At 32.9% G+C, this 23,259-nt stretch overlaps 1 protein-coding gene across 1 annotated transcript; it reads left to right on the top strand.

Annotated features, from left to right (window-relative positions):
• The first annotated feature begins 49 nt into the window (after positions 1-49).
• Positions 50-21,875, top strand: btv (dynein cytoplasmic heavy chain beethoven). Its single transcript, XM_040712007.2, has 7 exons — positions 50-299; positions 1,045-1,227; positions 8,353-8,602; positions 8,667-8,869; positions 9,447-9,720; positions 9,775-12,692; positions 12,952-21,875. The coding sequence occupies exons 1-7, from the start codon at positions 75-77 to the stop codon at positions 21,649-21,651; spliced, it is 12,753 nt and encodes a 4,250-aa protein (XP_040567941.2). The 5' UTR covers positions 50-74; the 3' UTR covers positions 21,652-21,875.
• The last annotated feature ends 1,384 nt before the right edge of the window (positions 21,876-23,259 follow it).

Genomic DNA, 23,259 nt, shown 5'->3' with positions numbered 1-23,259 from the left:
AAATGCTCTATTTTACCCCTCTCCCCCTTACCATTTATATATTAGTCTTTGACTATTACGTAGAGATAAAAAGTATGAAATTGGACTCTGAGGATCTTCGTAAAAATTACATTTTGTCTCAAATCACAAATCATTTTAATTTAGAGAATGTACAGGAATTAAGAGACCTTCTGTATCATGAGAAACTCAATGAATTTCTAGATGATGGGAATACCATGGTTCTCTCTGCAAATGCAGAGTCCGCAGATTCAAAAATATATTTGGACTCTAAACCTCATATAGACAATGACGGATCTCAAGTAAGATATTGTAAATACATATATTATTTACACGAGTGCTGAAAATCGGTATGAAAAAAGTAGCCGTCTAGGCAGTTATAATTAAGTGCCTTGGAGCCGACCAAATCAAAAAATTATATATGTAATAATTTTAAATGAGCGTTATGGGTAATAATAAACAAAAATATTGTGTAAATTTGCTAACACATATAATATTTTACGAATGACTTTAAGTAGCAAAATTTCTTAAATGCAGTTTAATATACAATCAGTGAGTGAAATAAATCAATTGATTAAAATTATCGTCAAAAAATGATGAGCATTTTTAATTTTTATTCTTAAGAAAATGCCAGATTATAAGTAGAATAAAAAAGTACTTCATATTGCATTCATCGAATCATCAGTAGTGATTGTCGCTTATAGGAACGGGCACTTTGTAAATTACAATATGAAGGCAGGAGTAAGACTGCACAATAGAGATGATACTTTGCATATAATATTCTATTATTATCTTCTGACTGGAGTTACTATGTATGACAAATCCTTAATTGGTCAATAATTACTTCAGCTGAAAACATTATGGGACATTATAAGGCCAAACACCCCTGGCCTTACCCAGTGATTATAGCTCTGAAATAATTAGAAATACAATAGATGTCTACAATTTTTATAATAGCCTGTAAGGCACTTATTTCTACTGAAAGCCACTGTGCGCCTTCCAGCATTGTTTTCAAACACTATTGATAACTAATTATTGTTCTTCCAGGTTCTACTATTTTTCAAAATGAAACCAACGGTGATCAATGAAGATAATTTAAAGAGTGAGGTATTTACCTCTTCCATGGTAAATTCACCTGTTTCGACTCTCTATTACACTTTGCACTCAGTATATAGTCCTCTTCTTCTCTCAGACTCTAAATGGAGCAACGATTTTGATCCTAAATTACAGGTTGGAGTCCATTTTTGTTATGACATTTCTATTACCAATTATTCTTTCGTTAACTTAGCCCAAAGTCGGTTTTAGGTAAATACCTTGACAAAGCCCCACGCTAGATTGCCTGCATATTATGTATCTACATATTAATATATCAGAGTTTGTTTGTCTGCCTGTCTTTGGAGGTCTCATTTTAGCTCAATATCTTAGAGCTGTGTTACTACTTGATCTAAAAAATAACACTCTAGCTACGACGCTCAGTGCGACATATTAAAAAAAATCAATTAAAAATATTCCAAAAGAAAATAGAAAAAATAATACTGTTCAGTTATTCGACGTTGGATTTCAAAAGTTGACAATAAAAAGAAGGCTATATATATATCTTAAAGTACTAAGACTACTGTTTAAAAAGAAGTATCTGTTTTTCCAATTTTGAATAAATTTTTATAATTTTATATTAAATATCTTTTTAATTTTAAAATGAAGGCTTAAATTAAAATTTATTCATAGATATCAAAAACATGAATTTTTTCACATTGACTGTATAACAAAGTTACTTTGTGTTATAGTTCAAAGAATAACTCCGAGAAATGCCCATACACCCTCTAGTTTTTAATAAAATTATATTCATTTTACATAAAATTCCTATAAAACAAATATTCGGTTTATATAAAATATAAATTTATTTTATAAAGAAACATCATTAAACAAAGAAAGTCTCTCAAAATATGTATCAACCAATTTTTTTTAAAAATACATCAATAATGTACTTTAACAATAAAAAAGAGATTTACCATTTTGTTTTAGATTAGTTCCCACACTTTAAAACTAAAATAGGGGCTCCATGTGATTTTTTAACTAAAATAACCACAAAATTCTAAATTAAATTCAAATTTTAATCGTTTACTGGCCGAATTGGCTTATATTTTGAAAAAAAAGTAATAATAATTACAGGAATGTTACCTTTATTGACTGTTTATTCAAAGTTTTATTTCAATTTTCCTAATTTTGTGACATCAGGATTTTATAAAGAAATGTATAAATTTTTAAAACATTTATTTGTACTCGATTCTGTACGTTAAATGATATTTGAATTACAAAAATTATTTTTGAAAGACGTTTATCTCACCTGAAAACGATGTGAAAAATGAAATGGTTTATCAAAAATAAATATTGTTCCACAACTAAACAATTTTATGCTGTTAACGAAATTAAATCTGAATCAAATGTGTACTTAACTTAAAGAGATGGAGTTGAAATGATTTAGCATAAGTAAACATTATAGTATTACTATTACTCTATCTAAGCTAGGAAATGTCTTTGCTTTCCATATACATAGTGTATATTTCCTTCTCTAGGAGCGACAGCAAATCATACCTACACACATTGATTTCAAGATTTATACCAAGTCCGGTGATAAAAAAAAGAATTCCAAACATTTAGTTTTGCTTTATGTCTCACTTACAATAAACTCGCCCTTGACAAAGTCACTTCCTATAGGTGTTATTAGGCGTCGAAGAACAGACATATAATTCATTAATAAATCTAATATATAACTTAACTCTCCAACAAATCATCAATGTTATTCTTCGTTTTTCATGAGCACACTCAGACATACATAGTAAGTAGATACTCAATGCTTAGATTTTCTCACATGAAGAATGAAATATTAATGAAAACAGCTTGAGATTTTTTTAAAAAAAACATTGATAAAATTACAACAACAGCAAAACTTGCACGCTAAAAATACTCAGGATTTATAACGCTAAATATGTACATGTACTCCCCTTTCTTTTTTTCTTTTTTTAATATGATGCCCTGACGTTTAGCTACATACGTTCATTGCTAAACCAGATGTAAAATCACATTCATTATTTTATGTTTTATATATGTTCTCCGCTTTTTTTTTCTTTTTTAATTTGAAACACTGAGCTTTAGCTACACACACTCGTTGTTAAAATGGGTCATTCACAGACAAACAGAAAAACTTTGCATTAATAATATACACAAATATTGAAGAATATTTTTTTAATAAATGAATAATTTTCATATGCATTAATTCTTACGTGAAATAATGGAATAAATCCAAAACCTAACCCCTTTATTCCACACAAGAAATACAAAATACTAGTATATTTAAGTATATATATATATATATTTAGTATATTTAATTAAAAACTTAAATACAAATATTTATTAAATTTTATTAAATCATTCATCATCGAGTAATTAGTCGTATCGATAAATATACATTTCATTACAGGTTGATTCAAATAATGGTTTATCTTTAGAATGCCATTAATGAATACTATTATAAGTAAACTATAAATCTATCTAGAGGGAGTTAGGAACTATGTAGTTGACACAAAATTCAGTTTTCGGGATATTAATCATCTTGGAATATTGATGTGATAGTGAGAATTGATTTTTTTTTTCAAAGTTCAAAACAATATGGAACTTTTGCCATCAATTTCCTACCTAAGTTTATGGTATTTTAGCTATAGTTTCTATTTTTATTTTGGGATGTCTTTGGTCTTCACAAGCTCCATTAATGGGGCACGTTGAGACAATAGCACTTACCACTACTTATAAATATAAAGTAATAGTGGTTATCGGTTTAATTTACACAAAATTTTATGTAATCAATAATATATTGATTCGTGATTTTCATATAATTTCTAAAAATGTCAACAATTAAGGTTAAGGGACTGTTTTCTAATCAGAACAAATTGGGGGAAAAAAAAATATAGTTCCTCTTTTGATAAATGTTTCAAGTGTGTATCAACTTGCTCCTCAGTTACTCTTTGACTACAAGCACTAATGTATCACCGAACACTTAACTGATCAACTTTATTTAACCTTAAATTAACCTCAATTTTTTTGATAATCCAAAACAGGTTTAATAACCTAAGATAATACTTGAGTTTCAAAAAAAATTTAAGCTCAAAAAATGAGTAAGAGTTCAGGATTGAGTCTACTCAACAGTCTTAAAAAGCAGTAGCTAGTGCAACACTCATAGATGGTTATTTTAGTATAAAATTGCTAAAAAATTGAATTGTGAGAACTAATCCGTGTTACAACTAGGACCTCCACATACTTATATAATTAATAAGCAGTGGTATATACAATCTTTCCTGCCGGTATGTAAAAACTATAAAACCGAAAATGAGTGTGATAATCCTCACAATTTGAAGAATGTTTGGAAGGAGAGCAGCTAATGACGTTTTATTATATCAACTGGAAGTAGTCGTGAGAGGAAGGAAATAAACACAAATCTGTCATTCCTTATATAGAAAGGACATTTAGGTTGGAATTACTATGGGGTCTATCATAAATCCTAATCCGATTCCAACAATGACTTAGACATATAACTCGCAAGCAAACCTTTATTGTTACTCTCTGTCTTTCATGGGCACACACTAGTTATTTCTGTAGACGTTCCCTTATGAAGAATTAAATGATAATTGCTTTAGAAGACGAAAAAGTCTCTTAAGGTTTTAGCTACAAAAAAACGCTCCCCTTTCTAAGACATATTTTATTCAACTCTACTTATAAGTTATATCTAGAGATGTGAATATTGGCTAAATAGCGGTGAGTATAAATATCTAAAAAGTATATATATAGCTAAGAGCAAAATAAATATGTTGTTATTAATTATTCCTCCCTATTTTGAAAATGAATTGACTCAACATAAAAATAGATTAGAACAAAAATCAAAAAAATGAGAAAAATCCCAATTTATGATTTTAAATGGATATATAAAGCTCAAAATTTCATAGACACATTTGAGTCAATTATAGGCTTTCCATTCAAATTTGTGGGATGAGTTGAGAAACTTAATCATTTTAGCTATAGTTTGAAACCTTTGTTTGATGTATGAGACATATATATATTGGCCCTGACATAGTCTTTCAACCATAAAATCTATCAATTTCTCAATCTTTTATTGTAAGGATTAATCTTGGGTACTTTAAGTGCAATTTGCGGCACACCCAAAGGGTTAGACGGAATAATTTGCATAGAAATTGATGATAATTTGTAGAAGAATTCGTTGAACATACAAACATTGCTTTAATAATATGGAAGAGAACTCCCCCATCAAATCTTTCGTGTTACTCTCCGTTTTTCATGAGCAAATTCACTCGTACTTACTCAATACTTAAATGTTATCTCCTCAAAAATAAAATAATAATAACAGCTTGAAAAAAAGTAATATTTTTGAGTCACATTTTGATGAGTAAGTTAGCTTGTTGCTAAACCTCATCCAAGGTCCCATTCGTTTTTCAAAAAATATAAAGTATATATTATCTACCATTGTTAGTCATTAAAAACGTATTTGATACAGTTGTATAATATGAGTTGACCTAAACACCTGCGAGATTTAAATCATTTTTACATAGCTTTTACACCCTTTTCTTTTTTAATATGACGCGCCTGCACGCTATTTTTACACCTATTTTGAAAATTCAAACGTATTTATATTTATCTATGTTAGCAGATATGTCAAAGTTGCCGAGATGTACTTTTCTTTTTAATTTCTACTTGCGGGGATACAATTTTCACATCCCTATTTATAGGGACCTCTATCAGCAGATATGTCGTCTCTCAAAGTCAAAGTTACCATATTTTTATGATATTCTCTTAGGCGTGGGTTTTACACTTAGCTCAATTTAGAAAACATTATCATCCCTACTTATAACTTCTAAGTGATTAAGTATATATACCTTTAGAAATGAATTGTAATCTCATATTGAATTTACCTATGAAATGTAATGTTAAGTTTTCTTAATTATTACAAAGGGGCTTTGTTTCTTTGCATGAAGAGGTGTACTACAACGTTCATATGTAGGTAGATATTAATATAAACTAATCCAATTCTCTATGAGACTCAGTATTGTTAATAATTGCACATACCTATTTATGTATACGAAAATAAATATCTATGTATGTGCATTCTAGGTACGTTGTTTAACTTAAACGTTATCAATTTATTAAAATTTAACATTATACATACTCGTACAGTAGAGGAAATAAGTATTTGATCCCTTCTCGATTTTTTAAGTTTGCCCACTAATATAGATTTTCTATGGGATTGAGGTCTGGAGACTGGGTAGGCCAATGTATGACCTTATGGGTATCTTCTTGAGCCACTACTTTGTTGCTGTGAACGTATGTTTTGGTTCATTGCTAGAAGACCAATTCACTACACATTTTCACAGCCTTGCTCTGAGGAAAAGAAGATTTTTGGCCAAGATTTCCCGAATAATGGACAATCCTCCCTTTGATTCGGGAAAGAAGTATTCATTCCCCTGTAGCAGATAAACACTAACAAAACAGAATGTTTCCACCCCATGCTTGATGGTTGGGATGGTGTTCTTGGGGTTATACTCAGCATTTTTCTTAGTCCAAAAACAATTTTTGTTCATATAATGTATCTCACTGTTCCAATAAACCTACCCTTAAAATCGGCAAGGGATCAAATACATATTTTCTCAACTGTACATGCAGTGCCAGTCTAGAAGAGTAGCCCCCCCCCCCTATATTGTACATAAGGCAGCGGCTGTGTGTCAAACTTTTAATACATTTGTCAATATAATATAGTTATGTTGTCTAAATATTTAACAGTAGGTCAAAAAGCTTTTGTAAAAAACTTTAATTTTTTTTTCCTAAAAAACGGTCAAATTTTAAATTTGTGCTTAAAAAAACCTTATACTTGTCCCATTTTTTGTCTTTACATCTAACTCCACTCTCGCTAAACACGCCCAGCTCATGTCATCTACACAGGGTGGGTTATCTTGAGTGAACTTTGGGCAATGATAAATGTTTCTTTTTTTAAAGAAAATAATTCAATATCCCTGTTTTTTATTTTCAAAATAATTTCACACAGTTACCTCAATTTTTTAAATTGTAGTGCAGGACCTAGGTTTTACAAAAACAAAATATTATGTCAGATTTTTATTGTCGAAGTGACATTTAAATACTATTTTATTACATTATATTTTTTATTTTTTTGTAATAGCATACTGTGCTCTAATAACATTTCTTAGAAAATACATTTCTAATTTTTCCCTATTGCCTTTTTTACAAAGAAGAATATTTTTTTTTAGAAATGATTTTTTAAAATAATATTATTCATTTGTTATTATTTTAATAAATCATGGATTACTTAACAGGTTAAGTAATCCATGATTAAAGTTACATTGTGCATGATCCCACTTTGTTACTATCAAGCGTGGGCCACAGAGTAAGTAATCCCATTTCCCCCAATATGCCTCTGTATAAGACCAAGACTGCAAAAATAGTTAAATATTTCAAAAAAGTGTGAATATATATATATATAGTTATTATCCAGGCTGTTCTCCAATTACAGAGATGCACCTACGAGTATACATATATGGTGATTAGGGCGACAATAATTTCAACTTTTTAAAGTAGTAAATAGCTTAAGTTAAAAAATGATTTTTAATTATACAAAAACATTTGAAAAACTTTGAAATGTTCCTAAAAAAATATTTAAAGGTAGTTCAACGGCCTTAAAGTCTTGAAAGTTTATTTTTGTAAAGAAAAAACTGATTATTTGCTTAAATACTGTATATATATTTGAATTAAACGTAGTTTATAATTTTGATATTTATCAGTTGGGAAATGTATGGAAAGAAAATAGATGAGGGGTCTGAGCGAAACTTCAATTGACGTTATTTTGGACATATAAGTATTATTTTTTCCAAAATAATTATACAATTTATTTTATTTTAAATTTATTAAGCTCAATTTATTATTTAAAAAAGCTTTAATTTTAAGTATATGGAGAGTATTCAAGCAAAGACTCGGTTTTTTCTTCAAAAAATGTAAATTTTCAAAAATTCTATTATGTTTTAAAACATTTCAAACTTTTTGAAACGTTTTTTGTACAATTAGACATCATTTTTTCTACCAAAGCCTATTTCATATTTTTTACCAAAAAAATTAAAAAAAGTTATTCTCGCCCTAATGTTGATATTAATAATATGTAGGTGTCCAGTGGCTACATTATTTATTTTCCATAAACTTAAAATTAGTTAAGCCTTTGCATTTACAACATAATTGCATTTCGTTTGTATTTTGTTATTGAATTACTCAATTCTCTCCATATCCCTTCAGAGCTTATTATCAGAGTTAGAGAAGGGCCTCGGTTCAATTGTGAGACAAGGCGAGCACAACTATAATAAAAATGATTCCCATGAAATCCCATCTGCCTCCATACTTAGTCCGTCTGATGAAATCCAATATTGGGAAGAGTTGAGCCAGTATGCCAAACGACAGGATCTTCGATCCATGGGAGCACACTTTCATGAAGTTTTGGAGCCCTTAGGTCGGGAATTCGATAATTTAAAAAACTTACAGATTGAGGGTAAGATGTCTTATATATTAAACATCAAGGTATAATAAAAATTACTATAAATTGGTACTTTTAGAGGCCATTGATGTTTTGGAAAGTTGTCATGCAGTCTTAGATGATTTGTGGAAGGTAGAACAATGGAATTATCCTCAGAAGAGAATGAATCATTTATTTGACATAATTGCAAATTCCATGACTCGTTTTATTCAGTTCAAAATATCTTCTAGTATTGACATCTGGAAGGATCCCTTCTCCAAAGTTGAAGCACTTCTTCAAGAGGTATTTTTTAAACAAATGCATAAATTTAAGTTAGGAATAGTATATGGAACGAGGATAGTTTTAACACTTTTTGCTTTTTACTCAATAACTCAGTTTTGGGTTGACTCAGACACGTCAAAATTTAAGAAAGAGCATCAACATGTGTCCCCTGTTTAATTATACAATGTAATCGTTTTTCCACAAATTGTATTTGTATGCAACCTAGCAAATGTTAAAACTGTCCCCGTGTAATAACTGACAGAAAAATAATCAGGCATTTAAATTATACACTTTACAATAGAAATAAGGAAAAAATGACTGCGGTATTACAAAAATAATACTTTAAAAAAAGTTGACTTAATATATATCAGTCAAAAAAGTTTTTATTCAATATCTCGTCGAAAAGTTGACAAAAAGGATTTATTTTACTTAAAAATAATCTGCATTAAATCGTACAATTTGAATGTAAATTTTGCGACTGTTACATTTTTGATGTTTTAGAAAAAGGGGCTTTTGTTACTGTCCCCATGCCTACCTTACCTTTATGCAATTATAATAGCATTGATGCATATGCATATATTGGTAATTTTTTTTCAAGGGAGTTAATATCTGTGATGAAGTCCATGATCTTTGTACAAAGTTAACAACCATCTATTGGCCAAACTATGGACCCTATCAGTGGAAAGGAGGGTCATATGCACCTGAGAGAACAAAGAAAATGAAGAATCGCCTGACAGAAATACTCTCACTGAGAAAAACGTATAAGCAAATCACTCAGTTACTCTCTGAAGATGAACGACTTGAGTTGCAAACATCGAATATCTTTGAGCATTTTGAGGGAATGAATCCTATCCATTACAACCCTTATACCGGTACTTAAGTGAGATAAAAATATGTTCAACTCATAAATTAATTTTCTTTTTCAGATTCTCAATGGCGCTCACGAGTTCAAAGATTTGAAGAGGGTCTTTCACCCACAGAAAACCTTGTCAGTGATAAGCTAAAACATTATTTGAAAAAAGCTCATTCCTCACATGCTATTCAAGCCTTACAAGAATTTAAACGTTACAAGGAACTCATTAAAAGAAAGTCGATTGCTAAAAATCTGGATGTTGAAAGGGAATCTCTTCTCAGTAAATTACAAGAATATCTACGCAAGGAGAAAGTAAACTTCAATGATGGAAATCCTAAGGTCCCTTCTCTGAAGGACGTTCAATCACCAACAATTAATAATGTATACTTTATTCGTCAACTTCATGCCAAATTAGAGGACATTCAAAGGACTGGAGAGACAATGCTCTTAGACCTAAGTTCCTGGAAATTATTTGATGAACAGCTTAAACAATTTATCGCGGAACTTTCAGAGTATCAAAAGGATCAATTCGATTCTTGGGTTCGTGATAATACTGAAGCGATAGAGGAGGAAGACGGCCTCTTCTTGAAGACAAGCCAACAAGTTGTTTATTTTGAGGCGGGAAAAGACATGAAAGTCAGTTATAATCCTCGACTTATTGGCCTTACACGTGAAGTACGCATGCTTAATGTTTTAGGATTTGCAATTCCACATAAAATACAACTGGCAACGGATTTAGCCAGGAAATTTAGTAAGCAAGCCCAGCAATTGGATCAAATAGCAGTTTTTCATAATACTATAGGAGATCGCATAATTCAATCTCAAAAACCAATGATGCTTGACTCTGCTATAGACTTGGCAAATTGCGTTAGAGATCAAAGCAACATGACGTGGGATAATTCTGATCTGATTCAAAGTTATATCAATACACTCAGAAGTAAAGTGGATGATTTTGCAAGACTCAATAATCGACTTTCCTCATATCACAAAAAAGTTCGTGATATAGTTATCAAACTTATGGATACAGATCTTCTTAATGATAACGAAATATGGAAAGATTCTCTTAAAATTATTCGACAAGTTTTTAACGATGTTGAGCTCTTGGGGTTGAACAATTTAAAAAGTTGGCGCTCACATTGGGATCGTCAGCTTTTTAAAGCCCTGGAACATCAGTACCAAATTGGACTGGAAGGACTTAATGATCACTTACCAGAGATTAAGGTCGAACTTACATATAGGCAAAGAGTTGTACAATTTAAACCATCTCTTGAGGATATAAGAATGAATTATTACAAACAACTAAAGAAGTTTCTTTCTATACCAAGATCTTTCAAGGGTGTTTCTCTTGAAGACTCTTCCATTTTTTCTATCATGGTAGACCAAAATGCACATCGATTCTCGCATTTATTTGAGAAAGCTGAAGAGCTTTTTAAAAAATTAGAACAGGTTAAGAATCGATTTGAAGAATGGGTGGCTCTTGGATCTATTGACTCCATGGAAGAATTTATTCAATCTCATTGTCATACTGCAGAAGATTTTAAGCGAAATTTTCAAGCATCAAAGGCCAAAGCCCAGGAAATTGGTCGACTTTCGACGAAAACAGAGGAGAAAATTGACTGCATTCTTATTTTATTTGGTCCAGTTCTTTCAGAAATCGAACTTTTAAATCGAAAATACTGGGATTATTTGAGCCTCGTACTTCAAAAGTCAGTAGTGAATGATATTGATCAAATTGAGACTTTTGCTCAAAATGCAATACAATCTCTAGGGAAACTTCCTCAAACTGTGGAAGAGATAGGTGAATGTAACACGAGGCATCGAGAGTATGTTAGAAAAACCCCTGAAATCATGGACTTATATAACTCGGCGGACACCAAGAACCGCATTCTTATTGCATGGACAAATGAGACCATGGATAAAATATCAAAGGTTGAAAACATTTGGAACAACTATTCATCTGCAATGGATAACTACGAAACCTCAGTTTCCCATCAAATGGAGTCTGTTAAGGCAAATCTTCAAACTCAAGTTGATAACATGAACCGTGAGATAGAGCACTTTAAGATACGGTGGAATCAATTTAAGCCAAGGGAGGATGTGATAGAAGAAGCAAATAAATTTCCAGATCGGGTTTCGAAGGGTTTGATTTTTATAAAAGAGAAAGAACAGGAATGGAATGCCCTTATGGAGAGAAAAGAAAAGTTACAAAAGGATTCTGGACATTTTGAATTAAATACAGAATTTCCTCTCTATGAAGAAATCAACAAAGATTTGGAACACTACAAAGGCATGTGGGCCCTCTATGAGGATTTTCATCAATCAAAAAATGAATTGGCAAATGAAGAATGGATTTTATTTCGATCCAAAATGTTCAAACTGGAGGATTTTCTAAATTCCTGGTCAGATAAGCTAACGGGTTCCTCAGAAGTAAATTCGATTAGTATACAAATTTTGAAGGAGATCGAAAATTATAATGCTCTCGTACCTGTTCTTAAATTTGTTAAAGGAGAGATATTCTCTGACATTCACTGGAGTGAAATGTTTAATCTGCTTTCCATGCCTCCAAAAAGCATCGAAAAGCTCACTCTAGGTGACTTTTTAAAAGTTCACCAAGTCATCATTGAGTATTCGGATGAATTAGCCGAGCTCAATAATCGAGCTTCTGGGGAAGTTATTATTCGACAAACTCTGAATGAGTTAGATATTTGGGAGATAGAGTCGAAATTTGCATTTTCTGAGCATTTGGCCTCCAATGGTGAAAAGGTCCCATTAATAAAGGATTGGAACGACCTTTTAAGTAAAGTCGGTGATAACCAAGTTCTTTTTCAATCCATCAAAGGATCCCCTTATTATGAACGATTTGGAGATCGAGCAACATCCTGGGAGATTAAATTGGCGGATTTGGATGAAGTCCTGAATAATTTAAATGGTGTTCAGAGGAAGTGGATTTACTTAGAGCCATATCAGGAACAAATGAAATTGAAAACATCTGTAAGTTATAATAACGGCTTTGTCTTTGAATAGTTATAATTATTCAAGGTTTTCAAATATTATTAAATACATACGTATATTGGTCCTTGCCAACAGAGTTCTTAACAACTTTATCAATTACTCTTGAATAAGAATAGTAATTAATTAATATATTTGTATATTAATTAATACATTATAAGTATCTATGTAGTATATATATGTATGTAAATTAATGTTTCACCTCTTTCCATTAATTTCCATGACTTTTTTTTGCTTCTAGGGTTTCAATTATAAGGAGGTATTTAGAAAAATTGATGATGACTTTCGTTTAATTATGTCAGATGCCATTCGAGATAACCGTGTATCCTCTCTTTTAAAAATCAGCTCCATTAAAAGCATTTTGAATTCAACCATCGATAGATTGGAAAAGTGTCAACGGAGTCTGAATGAGTTCCTTGAGGAAAAACGATCCCTTTTCCCTCGATTTTATTTTATTGGAGACGAGGATTTACTTGCCATTTTGGGTCAAGCCTCCAAACCTGAAGTGATTCAAAACCATTTAAGGAAATTATTTTCCGGAGTTCATAGTGCAACTTTTACTCAAGATTACGGGTCTATAACAGCCATTAACTCTTTAGAGGGGGAGGAAGTTACTTTGCTTAATGCTATTCAGATCTCTAACCAAGCTGAAGTGTGGCTTACACTTTTATCAAGAGAGATTGTGCATACCCTTCGACAGCTTTTATCTGAATGTCTCTTTGATTCTATTAATAAGGGGAGTAGTAGTCAGAAAGGACATGAAATGGACCCCCTCAAATATCCTTCACAGGTTCTATGCTTATCTGATTCCATTCTTTTTACAAAGAAAACTGAGGAGTCCATTCGGAAGCGCAACCTCGAATCCTATTTGAGGTCTCTCAAAGAGCAGCTTAATTCATATACGTCCGTAAAACTAAGAGGAGAGGATGATGCAGAAGAAGAATCATCTAACGTTGTTCTTGAATTAAAGCTAAAAGTCCTTATCCTTGAAAAAATCAATTCTATTTCGATTGTTGAGAATTTGATCTCTCAAAATGTAGATAGTGTTGATCATTGGGAATGGCAAAAACGTTTACGGTATTATCATAGCCATGATGATAAATCCGTGAGTGTGGCGATGGCTGATGCAGAATTCGAGTATACATTTGAATATCAAGGGAATGCTCAAAAGCTTGTACATACTCCATTAACAGAAAAATGCTACTTAACATTAACCCAAGCCATGAAAATTGGCTTAGGTGGTAATCCATATGGGCCTGCAGGTACTGGAAAAACTGAGTCTGTAAAAGCATTAGGAGGACTTTTTGGACGTCAAGTTTTGGTATTTAATTGTGATGAAGGGATTGACATAACATCCATGGGTAGGATATTTATTGGCCTAATAAAATGTGGAGCCTGGGGATGTTTTGATGAGTTCAACAGACTGGAAGAACAAACCTTGTCAGCAGTTTCCATGCTCATCCAACCCATTCAATTTGCTCTTAAGAGCAAGGATAGACGAGTTCATCTTATGGATAAAGAAGTTGAACTTTCCTTGAATACTGGAATATTTGTAACCATGAATCCTGCTGGAAAGGGATACGGAGGAAGACAAAAACTCCCAGATAATTTGAAACAATTATTTAGGCCTGTTGCTATGTCAAAACCTGATAATGAATTGATTGCTGAAATCACTCTCTATTCAGAAGGATTTCAAGATGCCAAAAATCTAGGTCATAAGTTAGTTAATGTCTTCAACATGTCAGAGAAGCTGTTGAGTAAACAGCATCACTATGATTGGGGCTTAAGAGCTTTAAAAACTGTTTTGAAAGGATGCGGAAGCACACTTCAAAGATGTGGGGGATTGTCTGAAGCAGAGATAATTGTTTCAGTTCTAAGGCTCAACACTATGTCTAAATTGACCTTTCACGATACAAACCGCTTTAATGGCCTCGTGGGTGACATATTCACCAATGTTAATATTAAACAGGAAGAAGATGAAGAACTGAAAGGAGCAATTCTGCAGAGCATAAGTGAAATGGGTCTTAATTGTAATGATACTCAAGTTTCTAAAGTAATTGAGCTAAAAGAGCAATTGAAGCAAAGAATGGGTGTTGTGGTTGTTGGGCCCTCGGGCTCGGGAAAAACGACGATTTTAAAAATCCTGTTACGATCACTAACAAAACTAGGACAGAAAATAATTAAGCATACAATCAATCCCAAAGCCATTCATAGAAACAAATTGTTGGGATATACGGATTTAGACACACGAGAATGGAACAACGGAGTCCTGACCAAAGCTGCCATTCAAGCTGTAAATGAACCAGTTGAAACTACATCATGGATTGTTTTAGATGGAGACATTGATCCTGAATGGGTCGAATCTCTTAATTCTGTATTGGATGACAATCGATTACTAACCCTCCCCTCCGGATGGAGAATACAATTTGGACCAAACGTCAACTTTATATTTGAGACCCACAATTTGATTTATGCATCTCCGGCCACGATTTCTCGACTGGGTATCATTTTCTTATCAGATGATGATGCCAATGTAAAGCTTCTTGTATCATCTTGGCTACGAACCCATAAGACTGAAGAAGATCAAAGGTCCAAATCTGCATCTCGCCTTATCGATGAATTATTTTTTAAGGCTTTAGATTGGATTGTAAAAAAAAATGAATACCTTATATGTACGTCTTTAATCGGAACCGTATTAAACGGTTTGTCTTACTTGACAGATAATGGAGCTCTGATCCAGAATAGAACCAAATTTGGAGTGGGCTTGATCAGGGGATTTGGAGGAAATTTAAATGAATCTTGTAAAGAGGTTTTTACAAAAGAAGTACTCAGTTGGATTGGAGAGTCATCTAGTTCCCTAAAATACAATACCATTTATTATAATGAATCAAGCGATCGAATTGAGAGCTATTTAATTTTAGATTCGGAGAGTCTAAATCTTGGTCCATCATTCTCACTGCCTCTCATTCATACCCCTGAAGTACAATTCACAATTTCTCAAGTTAAGGACGCACTATTAAGAAATGAACCTTTCCTCTTAGTCGGACCAGAGTGCTCTGGAAAAAGTATAATCCTTCAATATGCTTTTGACAGAATGAGATCCACTGTGGTTGCAACGATCCATTGCTATGCTAATATTACACCCAAGGATGTTGTGCACAAACTATCTCAATCATGCATTAGCTTATCTTCTTCCAATGGTTCTAAAATTTTCCGACCAAAGGAAGCGGAGAAACTCATTCTCTACTTCAAAAATTTGAATACAGTCAAACCAGACAAGTATGGAACATCGATGATTATTTCCTTTCTCATGCAAATATACACTTATGGAGGATTCTATGAGGAAGACAGCTTAGAGTGGATTAATCTAGAAGGTATTTTAATTGTTGCTAGTATGAGTCCCGGAACAGGGTGGGGCCGTCATGCTTTAACTGAGAGATTCACATCTATAGTACGGATAATTTCCATATCATTACCATCCAATGAATATTTGAATCATGTTTACAACTCGTATCTGAGTGAGATCCTTCAAGATTTTGATGATCACAAAACAAAAAAGTTAACAGGCTCTATGATAAGTTTATATGAAGGAATTAAAAAAATATTTTCTTCCGAGAATCAAAATCACTATCGTCTTACTCCTAAAGACTTGACACATTGGTGCAAGGGATTAAGTAGATATGAATGCAAAAATGTATCTGATATCATTGAAGCATGGCATCATGAAGCAAAAAGGATATTTAGGGACAGATTGTCTTCTTCAGAGGATATATCTAAATTTGATTCTGCTCTAAGACGAACACTTAACTCTGATTGGAGAGGTGAAAAATTTAATGATGAAGAAAATTTCTTCATAAGTTCAGGAAATTCGTTAACCAGAATATCTTTTTCTGACCTTGAATCTCTCATCAAGAAAGGAATACTCACATTTAGTCGAGAAAATAGAAACATTCAAGAAACAGTGATCATTCGAGAATTGATGGATCTTGTGTCCAAAGTTGATAGAGTCTTATCTTGCTCAGGTGGATCATTGCTTTTGGTGGGAAAACCAGGTGTAGGAAGGAGAACCTCGGTTTCAATATTTTCAGCCCTTCGCCAAATTAAGTTATTAACAGTAAGAAATGGTAATCTTAAGACTTTTAAGAGTGATATTAAGGCTGCGATGCAGTCTGCAGGACTTGATAATGAAGAAACCCTCCTTCTTTTGGAGGATCACAACTTCAATGAAAATCCCGAGTATTTGGATATTATTAATGGACTGTTATCGTGTGGAGAAGTGCCTGGTTTATACCCAGATGAGGAAATGGAACCTTTTCTACCTGTTTTAAGAACAAATGCTTCGAATGAAGGTTATTCAAAAAATATGTACAGTTATTTTGCCAAACAAGTTCGAAATAACCTTCACATTGTTATCATAATGGATGACAGCAATTCTAATTTTAAAAGTAATTGTGAAAATAATCCCGCTTTACTCAAGGAGTGTCAGGTTCAATGGGTTTCAGATTGGAGCGAAGCGAGTTTGTCAATTATTCCAAATAAGCTCATTGATATAGATGATGCCAATCTCCCTTCTCACTTTGTTTCTATACATTCAATGAACCCAAACAATACTCCAAGGAATTACATATCCTTTATACAGGCCTACAAATATATTTATGAAAGGGAAAAAGACAAAATCATTTTAAGAAAGAGCAAACTCTCCACAGGAGTTCACAAATTAATGGAAGCAAAAGAAGTCGTGGAAAAATTAAAGGAAGAGGCAGCCATTCAAGAAAAAGAACTCGCAGAGAAACAAAGAGAGGCAAATGAGGCATTGCAGATGATCACAGATACAATGAGAAATGCAAATCTTCAAAAAGGTGAAATGGAGGATCTCAGAGTTCAAACTCTAGAAAAAGAAAAAAATATCAACGAAAGAAAAAAAGTCATTGAAATAGAAATGATAGAAATCAAGCCTCTGATTGAGGAGGCTAAAAGGGCTGTTGGAGACATTAAAAGCTCTACTCTATCAGAAGTAAGATCTCTCAGAGCACCACCAGAAGTAATTCGTGATATTTTAGAAGGAGTGCTTCGTTTGATGGGTATTCAAGATACATCATGGAATAGTATGAAGAATTTCTTAGCTAAAAGAGGTGTGAAAGATGAGATTTTATCCTTTGATGCTCGACGAATTTCTTCTAAAAATAGAGTAATTGTTGAAAATCTGCTCCAACAAAAACAAAATTCTTTTGATCCTAAGACTGCTAAACGAGCCTCAGAAGCTGCTGCTCCTCTTGCTTCATGGGTACTCGCAAACGTCAAGTTTAGCTATATTTTAGAGAAAATAAAGCCTCTCGAAGCCGAACAAATGAAGCTTCATAGAAATTTAAAGATGGCCGAAGATCAAATCGGTGAATTAAGTACTGGCTTGAATGAAGTAGATAAGCAAGTGGCCGTTCTCAAGGAACGCTTGAACAAATTTACAAAAGAAGCAGCTGAAGTAGAAATTCATTTGGACAAAACAAAAGAAACTATATCCATTGCTGATGGATTGGTTCAGGGTTTACAGGGCGAATTTGATCGATGGAATTCTGAGGTGAAATTAATGGAGAAATCTCTGGATCAGTTACCTCATTTATCCCTTATTGCATCAGCTTTCGTAACATATCTTACAAATGCACCAGAAGATATTCGGAAAGACATGCTTGAGAGTTGGTGCTCTGCCCTTAATTTCGATAAGGGAGAATTTGATTTCACTCGATTTTTGAGTGGAGAGCGAGAAATGCTTGAATGGCGTTCTCAAGGATTACCATCTGATGTTCACTCTATCGAAAATGCAATTTCAATTCTCCTTCTCTCTCGTTTGTCTACACCTTATCTCATCGATCCAAACTACAGGGCCACAGAGTGGCTCAAAACGTATTTAGCGAAAACTGATACAATAGAAGTCACGACACAATCAGATGAAAGGTTTTTACTAACTCTGGAACTAGCTGTGAGATTTGGAAAAACACTCATCATACAGGATGCATCAAACATTAGTCCAGTTTTGTACCCTCTACTTCGTGCCGATATATTTGGTACTAGCCCATATCAAGTTGTGAAACTTCAAGATAAAATTGTAGATTACAATGATAACTTTAAACTGTTTTTGACAACGAAGATTAAAAGTTCAGAGATTCCACCTGACGCCCTCTCCATTGTAAACATGGTTAATTTTACAACGACAGTATCTGGACTTACAGGTCAACTATTGGCTTTAGCTCTTCAGTTTGAAAAGCCAGAATTGGAAGAAAGGAAATCAGAGCTTTTAAAGAAGGAGGAAGAACAGAAAATAGAGGTCGGGCATCTCGAGGACTCATTACTAGAAAAACTTGCTTCTTCTACCGGGAACATTTTAGATAATACAGAACTCCTTCGATCCTTACAGGAAACCCAGGAAAAAAGCTCTGCCATTACATCTTCTTTATTGGAAGCACAGTTCCTTCAAGATAATTTAGATAGGGAGGGGAATGCATATTTAACCCTTGCAGAATTTGCTTCTCAACTATATTTTTCAATCAAGGATTTGTCCAAATTGAATTCCATGTATCGTTTCTCCTTAAGTGCATACATCCGACTCTACCAAAAAACATTATCGGTTGCGTTATACAAGGATAGTGGGTCTGAGAGACGGATTGAAGCTTTAAAAAGATCACTACAAGATATGGTTTTTAAATATGTAACCCGATCTCTATTTAATTCTGATCGGGTTTCCTTTGCTCTTCATCTGGTAAATAAAATGCATCCAGAGCTATTCGGTTTTCTTGAATGGGAGGAATTTCTTGGAATCAATCTTCAAAAAGGGGATCATGTAACCCTTACCTCATTACCAGAATGGATTGATGAAGATCAAAAAGTACATGTTGAAAGGCTTAAAAATAACTTACCACAGATCTATGAAACTCTCACTCTTGATGACCTTTCTCTATGGAGTTCCTTTGCGAAATCACAACACTGTGAAGAGGATTTCCCAGTTCATTTAGTTAAGAAAATAACCCCATTTCAACAACTACTAGTGATTCAGGCTTTAAGACCAGATAGGCTATACAGAGCAATGGAAATTTTTGTGGCAAAAGCTTTGAAGTTTAAAGAACTTGTTCCACCAGCAATAATTCTCAATGACATATATGAAGAAAGCATATCATCAGAGCCCATACTTATACTAATCACTCCTGGATCAGACCCCTCAGATGAATTAAGAGAGTTAGCCAAGTCTCACAACAAAACTTTAAAGGAGATTTCAATGGGGCAGGGTCAGTCAGAATTGGCATTAATAGAGTTGAGCAAGTATGCTGATGAAGGACAATGGATTGTGTTGAAAAATTTGCACTTAATGACGTACTGGATACCTGAGCTAGAAAAAACTCTACGGAATATCAAGATTCATGAGGACTTTCGCCTGTGGTTGACATCTGAGTCTCATCCTAGATTTTCTCCTTCACTCTCAGAATCATGTCTCAAAGTTGCATATGAATCACCCCCTGGCATCAAAAGAAACCTTATTAGAACTTTGAGTCAATGGGGAAGAGATAAATTCTCAAAAAATGGTCTTTATTCTCAAGCTGTTTTTGTACTCTCTTGGTTTCATGCCATTATTCAGGAGCGTCGACTCTACATTCCACAGGGATGGTGTAAATTTTACGAGTTTTCAGATGGAGATTCAAAATCGGCACTTGGGATACTTGATCGCATTCAAGAGTCTGATAACATAAAAAAAGAATGGAATTACGTAAGAGGATTATTAAGAGATGCTATCTATGGCGGAAGAGTGGATAATAGTCATGATATGATCATTTTGAATTCCTACTTGGAAACCATGTTTAATACCGATATCATTTCTGTAAATCAAAATATGATGAGAACCAAGAGACATTTAGCCACCCTTCCCTCACTAGGACCCCTCACCTCCCTTCCTTCTTCCACAGATCCAGCTCAGTATTGGAATATAATACACGATTTACAAGACGATGATTCACCCTCTTCCTTTGGATTACCCAACAACATTAATCGTTCATACCAAAGAACAGCGAGTCAATTAGTGGAATCTCAGTTGAGGGCCCTTGTTCGAAACTCTCTCTCCTCTCACTTTGAAAGGGATAAATGGCAATCTGAATTGAGTCCTCTCCTTGGACTATGGAAACAGCTAAATAAAAACGGATCCCATCTACTGCAAATGAAAATGAGGCATCCAGTTTATGTAGAAAAACAGGATCCTATGGTGTCTTTTGTTCAATTTGAATCATATAATGGGACGATTGTCCTTCAAACTATTCACAAAACTCTTTCAAGTCTTTCTAAAGTACTTCGTGGAACCCTTTTAATCGATGATAGCATATCAAAATTAGCTAACTCTCTTCTTAACCGATGCACACCCTATGAATGGCAAAATAAATGGTCAGGTCCTCTTGATCCCACCGAATACATGAGGATCTCTGTTCGAAAAGCTCATAAAATACTAGAATGGAAGAATAAATGCGAAAATGGTTCTTTTTTTCAAGATGAATTGGATCTATCGAGTCTATTTAATCCGGATACCTTTTTAGGAGCCTTAAGGCAATGGAAAAGTCGCCTCAGTGGTTTATCCATGCAGAGCCTTCAATTCCACGTAAATTGGTCACAAGGACTGGAAACGGAAGAGGGAGCTGTGCGAGTGAGTGGTGTCATGATGGAAGGAGCTTCATTTGATGGTCTTCGCCTTATCGAAAACAATCATGAGTCACCAATTTCTTCAAATTCGCCCTCTTGTTCCTTTACATGGGTCCAGAAGGAGTGCGTAACCGGTCGGAGAGATGCTATCTCATTACCTCTCTATGATAACTATATGAGGGAGAAAATCATTGGACATATACGAGTTCCATGTGGAGATGATAGGGATAAGTGGCTTCAAGCAGGAGTTGTATTTTTTCTTAAAAGAGAATAAAGTTGCCATGTTAAGATCAAGTTAATGTTAGTTTAATGATTGATTATTTATTACAGGGAAAAAAATAACCCTTCATATTTATTATCATTATTTTTTTCATCAAGCCTATTATTTCTGTATAGTTTAAATAGGTGTTCAATTTCATAATTATTATCAATCATTATTAAAAATAAATAAAAAATATTGCAACGCTTTTAAGAGTTATTGCAAATGTAAGTATTATATATTATCATTGTCGTTTTTCTCATGAAAAATGTATCGTAGATCTTTGTAAATAGACAAATATGCATACATACTTCTAAGGCTTTTTGCTACTATGCATAGAAATGTAGAGACTACGTATGCATATTATGTACTTATACATATTTGCTTGAAAGAAGCATTTTTGTTCCTTTATTAAAGTTATTTATAATTAAGGATGGATAAATTAATTGTAATTATAAACAATTAACATACTAAATAATATAATTGCAAATTCGTAATCATCATTTATCTTTCATTTACGTACATACATAGATATGTACCTTTGTACATATATAAAATCAACTTTGAAGGAAGGCCTTAGAAATACAGGGAAACATACTAGTGTTGAGACTTGATCCGAGACCTACATAATTGTTTTCCGGTTCGGTCTTAAATGATTTTTTTCCATGTACACAGCATTACACTACTTACAGAAAAAATGTCCCCTCTATTTTGTTGTCAGCTAGTTATTATTATTCTTATCCTTTTCTAATCAGTATTCTGAACATTGTTAGGTTGTGAATATTTTTGCAGGAGAAAATGTATTACTGTTATAGATGATTTTCACGGCTGGCATAATTAAAGGAGATGCCATTTTGGGGGATCAAAGTTGATATTTTTACAAGATCAAATTGCGATATTTCCAATAAATCTTGATGAAACCTCATCAAATACTTTCAGAATTTAAAAAAACCAACTTAAAACACTCATTTAATACTACTTGATGTCAATGATAATCATTAGATATTTGAATTAAATTAAATTAATATGTACTGAAAACCCTTCAAATGTCTATATTTGTACATTTTTTTTTTTATCTATTAGGGACGAGAAAAGTAGTAGTATTATTAGAGAAAAATTGAAATTTTCTATTTTAATAGTAATTTTTTATCTACAATATATAAATAAGATTGTATAACTATCTAATAAGTTAAGATATATAATAAAAACTAGGTAATAGAGGGATATATTTTTGATAGACACTAAGATTTAAATCCTTATTTTTGTTGGTTCCATTTTGACAGCCAATTATTTATTATTTTCCATTATAAATATGGGGAAAAAAATCACAAAACATTGTTGTTTAGGACCCCAAAATGGCTGACGTCACGTTAAAACGCTCTATAGAGAGGAGAACCTTCATCATTTAAAATATCATTAGTCCAGGGAAAATATTGTAAAATTATATTTAAACATATATATTATTATTTTATTGCGCATTTTAAAAAATACGCAAAGAGTTCATACTTTTAGAAAGAACTGTTTTCCTTTTATAATCTTCAAACTGTTATTTTTTTCTACATTTTGTCCATACGTACTTTTTTCTTCTACGTGCAGGATTATATTGCGCTGTCTAATATAATC

The sequence above is a fragment of the Lepeophtheirus salmonis genome, chromosome 5, assembly GCF_016086655.4.
Source record: "Lepeophtheirus salmonis chromosome 5, UVic_Lsal_1.4, whole genome shotgun sequence".
NCBI classification, from domain to species: domain Eukaryota; kingdom Metazoa; phylum Arthropoda; class Copepoda; order Siphonostomatoida; family Caligidae; genus Lepeophtheirus; species Lepeophtheirus salmonis.
The sequence above is the reverse complement of the archived record's forward strand: the minus strand, read 5'-3'. Positions and strand labels throughout refer to the sequence as shown.